The sequence below is a fragment of the Stegastes partitus genome, unplaced genomic scaffold (genome assembly GCF_000690725.1).
Source record: "Stegastes partitus isolate 25-593 unplaced genomic scaffold, Stegastes_partitus-1.0.2 Scaffold896, whole genome shotgun sequence".
Taxonomy (NCBI): Eukaryota; Metazoa; Chordata; class Actinopteri; family Pomacentridae; genus Stegastes; species Stegastes partitus.
Window position 1 is genome coordinate 4488 of NW_007578627.1, and position 10799 is coordinate 15286.

General features: G+C 40.8%; 1 protein-coding gene across 1 annotated transcript in view; it reads right to left on the reverse strand.

Moving 5' to 3' along the window:
* The window catches only part of LOC103366005 (methylthioribulose-1-phosphate dehydratase-like), a 12004-nt gene extending 3808 nt beyond the window's left edge, over window positions 1-8196 (reverse strand). Inside the window, exons 1-5 of the mRNA XM_008293603.1 lie at window positions 8105-8196; window positions 4750-4818; window positions 3034-3134; window positions 1421-1469; window positions 1178-1295 (exon numbers count right to left, since the gene is read on the reverse strand). Of these exons, the coding sequence (XP_008291825.1) occupies window positions 1178-1295; window positions 1421-1469; window positions 3034-3134; window positions 4750-4815 (334 nt within the window). The 5' untranslated portion in view covers window positions 4816-4818; window positions 8105-8196. The remainder of the gene's footprint in view (window positions 1-1177; window positions 1296-1420; window positions 1470-3033; window positions 3135-4749; window positions 4819-8104) is intronic.
* Window positions 8197-10799: the final 2603 nt, after the last annotated feature.

Genomic DNA, 10799 nt, shown 5'->3' on the forward strand with positions numbered 1-10799 from the left:
TCCATGATGCTGCCACCGTCATACTTCACGGTGAGGATGGTGAGGATGATGTGCAGAGTTTGGTGTCCATCAAACATAACTTCTAGTCTGATGGACAAAATGTTCAATTTTTGTCTCATCAGACCAAAGAACCTTCTTCTAGTTGACTTCAGAGTCTCCAACATGCCCTCTGGTGAACTCTAGTTGAGATTTAATTTGAGTTTTTCTTCAACAGTGGCTTTCTCTTTGTCTCCCATAAAGAGGTAACTGGTGAAAAACAGCCAGCAGTTGTTGTATGCACAGTCTTTCTCATCTCAGCCAATGAAGCTTGTGACTGATTCAGAGGAGTCATAGGTGTCTTGGTGGCCTCCCTCCCTCTCTGGAGTTTTTCTTGCACCGTCACTCAACTTTCTGAGGATGACCTGCTCCAGACAGATTTACACATGTGCCATATTCCTTCCATTTCCTGAAGATGGATTTCTTTTACTCCAAGGATTGTTCATTAACTTTGATTTAAAAAAATAAAATCTTGTATCTACTTCCTGGCTTATGCTTTTCAGTAATCTCTTCCTGAACTACTTGGTGTGTCCTTTTGTCTTCGTGGCACAGTTATATCCCGGAGACCTGATTCACCAGTGACTGGACCTTCCAGATACAGGTGTCTTTAAACCGCAATCATTGAGACACATTCACGGCACTCAAATGATCTCGGTTTCAGTAATTGTGTAACTTCCAGCACCAGCTGGCTGCACCTGTGTTGAATTAGTTGAGTCACTTTAAAGGAGGTTAACACTTATGCAATCACTTATATTACATTTCCCATTTTTATATAATTGACTTGTCAGAAAAGCAAAATTAACTTGACCATGATTCAATGTCGGACAGCAATAAATGGGATCACCTTCTCAACACTTTTTCTTTTTTTTCCAATGCTGCTACAGGCCTTGACTGCTGAGGGAACTCCCATGATGCACCTCTCCTTTACTCTCCTTCTCCCTTCATACATTTATATTCCACCGTGGCATGTAAGTAACCGTGGGTCTTCTTTTTCACATTCTTCAGGCTTTTTGATGTGCAGCTTCTGACCTCACCTCCCTCTCTGACTCTTAACTACGACGATCATTTGTAGCATGCGTGTGACTGATCAGTTCTCTCACCCTCTGCGAACGGTGGCTAGAAAGGCTCGTATCTGACTAACCTCTCATCGTGTAGGCGTTCATAAAAAGCGGCGTGCACTGGCTCTTCTTAAACTTCTTCCAGGCAGGTGGACAGCTAATGTCCCTCTCCTCCACGTCACACACAAACATGTCTTCTGGCTGAGCAACACAAACATCAGAAAAAGGTATGATTTAAACCATAATGCATTAATCTTCCTCTGACTATTACTCCATCACAGGTGTGAGTCATTGTCTCTGCTGGAGGAGAACACAGTTTCGCTCACCTGTATTCTCTCTTTCTGGACGCCCGACGGCGCGATGTAGATCTGCTCTCTGTGAGTAATACGAAAAAACAGAGGGACAATGAAGTAGCTGTTGGAGGAGGTCAAGCCAGGAGTTAGTTTGTCATGACATAATGGAACATCATAGCAGACAAATAGCTGGGCTGCTCTAAGCTTATTTTGTCTTTGCCTGAAAGAAAATGTTACTGTGTGTACCGGGGTTGAAACTCTGGCCGCTGCAAAATGTGAAAGAAACACTCGCTGAAGCTTTTTCAGCCATCCATAAAGTACCCAATCCCCAAAGTAGTTATTGCAGGTAATTCTTTATACTCCTGCCTCAGTCTGCCTCAGATGGTTTTAGCCGGTGCCGAAGTTGACCATTTATCTGAAACATTTTGTTGTTGCATTCTCTCCCTGCCAGAGTTTTGTCTTTGTCGGAAAAATTCTGCATTCTGCGGCCTTGGTCTCTAGACCTGAGGGAACAAAGCCTGAAATTAAATGTACATACATAAATGCAGAATTGCGGCGCTGAATGGACGGCTTTAGTTAAATCCTCTCTAAATCTTTGCAATGATCACGCCGCGTTCTTGCTTAAATGTTTAGCGCCGTTATGTTCCCCCGATACAGTGCGGTGGATAAAGCCATTGCACTCCTCTTTATTGAGCAACAAACATTTCCAGATAAAGAAGTAGCTTATTGATTTTGAGCGCGAGGTTTGGCGAGGCCGCCTCAGGCTGTGAGTCATTTCTGAGTCAAAGCAAAGCAACTGTGGAAACAAAAAAAATAGAAAATGCTTTAAAACTTAAAATTCAGACCTGCGCTCACGGAGAGAAATAGACCTTTTGTGTAAAACATCTAACAACAGATCTGTATTGTGCATTCAGGCTGCTTGAACGGTTCCGTATCTGTTTTTAGAACATCTACAATCATCACACTGAAGTGATGAATGTTGTGGCCACAAATTAGGACCGCTGCTACTGTGTCAAACATTTTTTTGACAGGACGCCGGACAAAAACAGCATCGTTGTGTTTAAAACATTCGCCATTTTCGAGGAAATGATACTCTGCACGGCTCAAGTGCTGCAGCGGAGCTTAAAACTGCTTATTTTCTATTTCAGGCCGAAAGTACAATCATTTGAAAAGATGAAAAAGAAATTCTCCCTTCAGTCATTTTCGAGTTACAGTGTTTTTTCTATCTGAATGAAACACCAGTGTACGCGGATCAGCAGTCCTATTTGGTTTCATTAAAGGTTTCATCAAAGTTCTTTGTTGGCTTAAATAAATGTCTGCCATTCCACATTACAAACAGAGATCTGCTAATGGGTGGTGCTTTCTCTGTCGCTGCCATCCAAAACAACACAGTTCAGAGAAGTTTGTAATAACCTGTCAAAGCCTTCAATTTAAATTCTTTTTCATTACTGCAAAACTGTGGCCTTCTGTCTTCATCCCAGATTTGCCCGCACTGACGAAACCGCTAGAACCGACCTGCCATTAGCCTCGCTGCACTTTTCTCAGTGCCCGAATGTTCCCAAACACGACAGCGTATGATTTATAGCATTGTCAAGGAGCGAGAAAACAACCATTTCTGATGTTTCACAGTAAATAAATGCACGAACCCTCGTCTCAGACTGATCCCTCCGCCCGTCCCCGTCACCCATCCCAGCTGGTAGAAGAGCCGACACAGCTCAGGAATCAGGACACGGGGATGCTCCTTGTCCTGGAACGCAAACAAAACCGACATAAGTTTAACACTTTATACATAAATCAGTGTGAATAAACTTTAAATCCACATCCCTACGCTTGCAGTGTGCTTGTTTTATAATAGTATAAGAGTACTGCGTCACTGCAACACAAACAGCATAACTTAAGGATGTTCTGATTGAGGTTTTTTTTGCTCTTGATCCGATCAGAGTCATTCAGTATCCGCTGAAGTCCCAATCCAGCACCATTTTCCTAATAAAACACACTTCAAGTACGTCAAAGCTGTTAAAATTAATCTAATAAATATGCTCAGCAACTGAAGAGCTCTGCACTGCATTAAAAAAAAAAAAGTAATTCCTAATCTAGGCTGTTTTTAATGTCACGTAGGAAGTCAATAACCTTGTAGAGCTCTGGTTTTCTGAAATGTAGTGTCAGAGTGATGGGTGTACCGTGGTTCCATAAGCGTCAAAAGATGGAAAAAAAAAACTGTTTTCTCATGTCAGAAAAAGTAGATTAGCTGTAGTACCTGGTAGCACAGTAGTTACTGTTTGTGGTGAGCAGAGGATGTGGTCACTCCGACTAGAGGCAGGTCATGTTAGCAAGCAGAGAGCATCATAGCGGTTTAGCGAGCAGCGGGCACCAAGACTTCTACGATGAACATGGCTGTCTTTGTGGCCCGTGCTGACTTAAATATCAACACAGTGGTCAACATGTGTCATCTATTAATCAATTACTGATTGATACCGCTGCCAATTACTGACTCACAAAACTATTCCAAAATTGCTAACATCCCGCCACAAACCGTGTCCCTACGACACCTGCGTGACAGCGAAGGTAAACAAAGCATCTCGCGTAGCTTCGTGCCAAAGCCGATCAGTTAAAAAGTACCTCAACTGGACCCGATCCAGATCTTTTGAGGTCAAATCAGGACGTCCGTTATGCAACCTGACGCACTGCATTTACTGCTGTTAGAGCAGAATCAACCGAAGGAAAAGTCTGGTGATGTTTTTACCTGTTTCTCGTGAAATTAATGATCATTCTTCTGTTCCAAAGACTATAAAACAATCTGAACACGCCTGTGTACGGGGTGTCCTGTTCCTTCGTTAATATGAAAACGATTAGATCCAACACACACCACCTCTCTGCCACAGGGCTCGATCCAAATGTCCGTTACTCCACAAATAAAAACAGTTTCTGCTATTAACAGCAGTACTGACTGTTTTAGTACATGCAATTACATTTTTTTAAAATTAAAATAAATCAAACTATAAATTTGGGGCTTGTTTGTAAAGATTGTTTTCTGTAGGATGTGATGGGGGTGTGCCAGGAGAGTCATACGGGAAGAAAAATACAGAATACTACTGGTTATGTACTAAGAACATGCACATTAACTGCATTATTTATTTAAATTATGGAGTCAAGCTGTATCAGGATCCTGTCACAGTAATGAAAAAAATGCTATTATTCAGTGTGACCGATGCATACCTGATTACTGCCACTAACAAATGAGTTAAATGTTTCCTAAAACCCCTTAAAATACACTTTATATTTCCTCTATTTGGCAGGTTCAGATGCACTTCTACTACATTATTTCATACAAAAGCAGCCCATAGTGTTGATGTTTTGCTTGCCTGTTTCTCTGCGGTCTCTTCAACTGAAACTTGGCAGCCATTGCTGGTACCACATGAAGATGACATCTCCTGTGACAGAACCATTGATTAGATTAGGAGACAATTCACAATTCCAAGACAAGCTGCCTGGGAAACGTTGGCAGTTACATTGATTTTGGCGACATAAAACAGGCGTAGTGCTCTTCAGTCACAAGGAGAAGGCACTCCGTCAGCGTCTTGCTTCCTCATTCTGACTCGTTCCTGATGGGAATCAAATACCGTGGAAATACCGCAGGGAAGATTAACAGACGACTGATTTACAGTTCCAGCTAAATTCTTTCCTTCCTTATCCTCCCACGTGTCGATTAGGGAGAACCTGTGGTATTCTGTGATCTAAGGGCCAACAAGCATGGCGGCAAAAACTCTTATGCCACCTCTATTTATCCAACAAAGGTTACATAATGGAAAACACAACAAGATTTGCATCATTAAGACACAGAGTGGGGAAAAAAGTAGACTTAAGTGGAAATGATATATGTATTTATGATCCATTAATTCATGATTGAACAATGAACACGAGTCGAAAAGACAAATATCGAGCTGTATGGCTTTTTCTGTTGTGACATGAATTTTCCTCCATTACACAGAAAACGAACACAAAAGAAAGCCACGTTTTGTTTCAGTGCGGTCAAGCAGAGAGCAGCGGACTGCCAATGCAAACACAAAGCCTTAGTCATTAGTTGTCATGAGGACGTGCGAGGAAGCCTTTTTTCTTCTGAAGCGGAGACGCCTTCTCCATGTGAAAATGAATCAACGAAACAAGCCACGGCAGACAGACAGCCTTTCACATTAACAGTTTCCTTTGGGCTCGCCGGCTGCAGGGTCATTAGCGCCAACGTCAGTTATGTTTGTGATCGTCTGCGGTTCCATTAGATGGATTGTGCTGCACGAAACTGAACACACAGGCCCTTTGAGGGACCCTCTTGGCAGGATTCTCAGTAAATGTTGACAGCTAACTAACAATGTTTGTTAGCTTACAGTAAACACTGGCCGGCTGAACGGCGCATTAGGAGCTAATGCTAATAAATGTAAATAGCTGGAATTGCCTGAAGGTGAATGTGAGGTTATAGGACGGAGGAGTTTGCTCTGGAACAAAGCGCTGAAACTGTAGAAACAGGCCGAACATAAAAGTGTGTTTGTCTTGTGAACAGCTTGTTTTATTCGCACAAAAGTGTCTTTTTGTGTTGTGATGAACGGAAAATTTACTCAGGTGTTCTTTTACATACGACGCAGTATATATGCATGAGTATAAAGAATGAAATAGCATGAATTTAGTTGCATTTTCCTTTTTGTCTGATTCATTTTAAGTCTCCTTTATTAACCACCAATAGTCTGATTAGCCATCAATGTGCTCGTTTTAGTTTTTCAAGCAAAAATGACATCCAGATTATCTGATGAAAGAGTTTTCTAAGTTTTAAATCATTACAGACTGAAGATTTTTACCTTCTGGACTGATTGTCAATCAAAATAATTTAATCTAAGGAAGATAATGTGGGCTAGAGGGAACTTTTTTGCATATTACGCTCTTTCCTGACCTTTTACAGACAGACATTAATGAGGAAAGTATTCAGAGTAAGTGGCTGAAAATAACTAAGTTGCAGTCCTAAAAATGTGATATATTAAAACATAGGATAGCAAAACGGGAATAATTAATATCTGAAGTCAGTGTTACATTCACCTTAAGGGCCCACAGTGCGCTTGTCACCTTGATTATTTAATACTGGACCTATACGGACCCAGATCTAAATGTTTCAGTAGCACAGCTCTAAGGAGACGTTAGTTTTGACTTTGATCTTGGCTTCATTAAGGATATTTTGCCACACCTGAGTAACTGGTATTTTTTGCTGCGACAAACTCCTTTGAAGCTACGCCTCTAAAATGCTATACATGCCGCCACATGTGCATTATTTGCATGAGCACTACTGTATCACTGAAGACAGTATGCAAATATCTGCTGCGACAAAAGATAACATCGATTCATATCGTTTCATCGAGTGGCTTTGTGTCAGTCAAGGCTACAGCGAGACTGCAATGAAAACATAACCTTAAATTTTAACAGAGCGACACGATCCGGCGTTCATTTCTGAAAAACGGGCAGCAGGCCGTGTGAAACGGGAAGTCTTCACATTTTGGTCAAATCACGTGTCAGCTGAAATAAAAACTGCCGTTACAAACTTGCAGAGTACTACAGACATCACTAGACATTAGATTTGACATACTGCATTGAGTTAAAAGAAAAAAAAGCAGATGTTATAGTTTGTTAATCTTACTCATATGTGCCACATGGTGCGTATCCAAACACATGCATTCAGAAAAAGTGAAAGTTAAAGGTGTCCAAGACTGACTGGTCATATAAGACATATTTACTCCATTGAAATATGACCTCCTGTACAGTCTGTGTTGCTAAACTGAAGGGCTAAATACGTCCAGATGTTTTTGTTTGGTGGGAGCTGATGTTGGAGTTTTGATAGCTGAACACATAAAAATCCATTATTAAAATAAAGTAGATGGGGAAAAAAAGCTATGATACTGTGTATTTAAAATGTATTTTGCCATTTACTTTGGGATGAAAATTGTACATATTTATATTTACAAATATCCACAGCTGCAGTGTACAGAGCCAGGTGACTAAATAACAGCTCAGGTGAGAGGTTTCTTTTTAGTTTCTGGCTGTGACTTGTGTTGCACAACTGATGCCAGATTCCCACAATGAAACTTGAATAAGCAATGTTGTCTTTTATGAAGTTATTTCTTCCTTTTATTATCATCATCATCATTATTATTGTTAACAAAAAATACATCATAAATCTAATTTCTTTAGGATGCAAATAAAAACTTGTACAACACTGACATCTTTGATTAGCATGAGACTCCATTCAGCTCAACAAATAGGTGCAATGTTGCACATATTGTCGTTCATCATCATCTATTTCTTTTATATTCAAATGCCATGTGGTAGTGCCATATGCTGCATGTTAACTAAGGTTTGTTTTGTTGTTGTTGTTTTCTTCTGCAGGTGCATCTTTAAACAGCTGGACCCAACTAAAACGAATCATACATGACGCCACGTTAACGTCGTTGAACTGCAGCTAATTTACTCAAAAGCCAAACCAGACTCTTCCTAAAATAACCCTTTTGAGATGATTAAAAACAAGTTGTGTGCTAACAGCTGTGGCTAACTAACCTACAACAGTTACTTAACTTTAAAAACAGGCTGGTAAAGCTCGTAAACGCATCGTGATGTGCCATGCATACAATAATTTCACTGCTACTCGTCAGACGTATAGAAAGCTGCATAAAGAACACAATTATTTACCGTATTTATGGCGTGAAATCAGCCTTGCAAAGTGCTCGATGCGACAGCGGCTAAACGGGCTAACGTGACGTCATCAACGCGCGACTCCGAGCAGGCTGCGACTCCGGATGTTTCTGTCCATCAAACCTGCCTCTCCCTGTCGGTGTCGAACATTTCCCCTCAGGATATTAGTAATTTAAATTCAATTAGTTGTTTCTGTCAACTGTGAAAACGATACTGATGTGTCTGGTTAAAGAAGTTATGCGTAGAAAAAAAAAAAAAAAAACAAGGAATAACATACTGCAAAAATCATCAAAATGCACCCAATTAAAAGTGCTGTTGTCCTGGAAACAAAATGCACTTGTAATTATTAAAATAAAGCATTTATTGCAATACATTTGACTGTTTCAATTACATTATTATTTATATAACTGAGCCTCATAACTTAATTTTGTGTACCTGAATAACAGCGAATATATTCATTTATCCTTTGACATGTATTTTTATTTATTCTTCACTGTTTTTGTTCTTGTTGTTTTTACAGAAACTTCAATCTCACTGTAGCTGTTAAGTAAATATGGTAGAGTTATCCAAATAGAGGAGTGTAGTGACAAGTCAATACACATAAAATGGGATTATAACATATTCATGTATATTATAATCTACTAGTTTGCAGATTTTCTACCAAGTTGCTTTTCTATCTTTATTCAAAAGTGAGGCCTTTTAATCTGGGAGCATTTTTCCCTGATTTTTTTAAATTCATATTTTGCAATGCTTTCCCTCACAACCCTGTCTTCGCTCTCAAATAGTCCCTGCTCGGGTGCAAATCTGCTCTGCTGCTCAAAGCTGTTTGCACTCAGATATACTGTTGCTTGCACAAATGTCCTGCGTTTCACTTTCAGTGTATCCCTTCAGAAATACAGTGCATGCAGTCAGGCTGCTTCTGTGTACTAAGCTCCTGCTCTCGGTTCTTCTTTGAACTTCGCTCATTGCTTTACTACGAGAATCGCCGCGGTGAGACCAACTACAGACGCATCAATGCAACCACGGGGGCACAAATCTGAGAGCAGTAGTTTCAGAGAGACACTCAAAAACTGAAGCACGGGACATTTGTCCAAGCAGCAGTGTATCTGATTGCTGACACACAGTTTTGAGCAGCAGAGCCAATTTGCAACACAAGCAGGTGCTATTGGAGACAGATGGCAGGGTTTTGAGTGAAGGCATTGCAAAATATAAATATAAAAATAAGAAAGAATGCTCTCAAATTAAAAGACTGTGGTTAAAGAATAACTACATGTTTTTCATTTTGTACATAATTGTACAGAACTGTATGCTCTTTCCTTTAAAGTTCTTCGGTAGGTCACCCTTGCTTTTCTTATTTCTCAACTGAACTGTTGCAGTTTATTGTATGTCAGAATGGACCTGGCACCGACATCCCTGTTGCAACTGGTTAAAAATGCTTCCGAATGGTGCACATAAGTGGGACCACATTTCACCTGGCATCCTTACATTGGCAACCGGTTCAGCATGGGATTAATGATTCTGAGGGCTTGAGTAGACGAGTCCCAGCTTATCTGTCAGACCTGTTGCACTGTTATTATGTGATAATTGTTCCTAGATCCACACCGGCACTAAAGGCCGACCAGGTTTTCTCAGTGGTGGCTCCAAAACTTGGGTACAGGCTCTTCTTTCCCATAAATTGTATAATTTCACGATAATTAAAACTAATGATCAGAAGAGTGGTGGTTAAAGTCCCAGTCCTGCCAGGCTGCTGCTGTTGTGCCCATGGGCAAGGACATTAACTACCACGTCTAGAGGTGCTTTATCAGTGCTCCTATGCTCTGACCCCAACTGGGATACGTACAAGCCGGATCAGATTTCACTGTGCATTGTACTATCGACAACAAATAAAAACAACTGAATTTTAAATTTACTTGTAATTTATCATACACTGACTGCAAGGTGGATCGGTGGTTAGCACCGTCGCCTCACAGCTAGAAGGTCGCCGGTTCGCGTCCGGGTGAGGACACCCAGGATCTTTCTGCGTGGAGTCTCCATGTTCTCCCCGTGCAGCGTGGGTTCTCTCCGGGTTCTCCGGCTTCCTCCCACAGTCCAGAAACATGCTGAGGTTAATTGGTGATTCTAAATTGTCCGTAGGTGTGAATGTGAGTGTGCTTGGTTGTCTGTCTCTAAGTGTAGCCCTGTGATAGACTGGTGACCTGTCCAGGTGAACCTGCCTTCACCCTGAGTCAGCTGGGATAGACTCCAGCCCCCCACGACCCTAGTGAGGATTAAGGTGTATATAGATAATGGATGGATGGATGTTTTAAATGGTTTCACTTGCATTAGGTTGTGCTGTATGGGTTGGGATACACAAATACTGGCCTAGCTGTGATTTTCACCATCTGGTTAAAGCTAAACTGCATTTTGTGATGTTTACACTTCCTTTGTGCTACAGTGATAACGTTGAATCTAATCCCTTCTATCAAGTGCCCCTATTCTAATCTTTTATCTCTGCTGTTGCTATAAAAATTCTCCTGAACCACCACCCACGTGAGTAGCTGTTATCTGTGCATATCTGTGTATCCAGGTGACTGCACATACAGATGTAGAAAAAGAAGTTATGCAATCATAAAATACAACTACAATATACAAGCATGAATTGGAGAATACATGTAGGTTACATCATACTTAGCCTTGCGATCCGACATAAAAG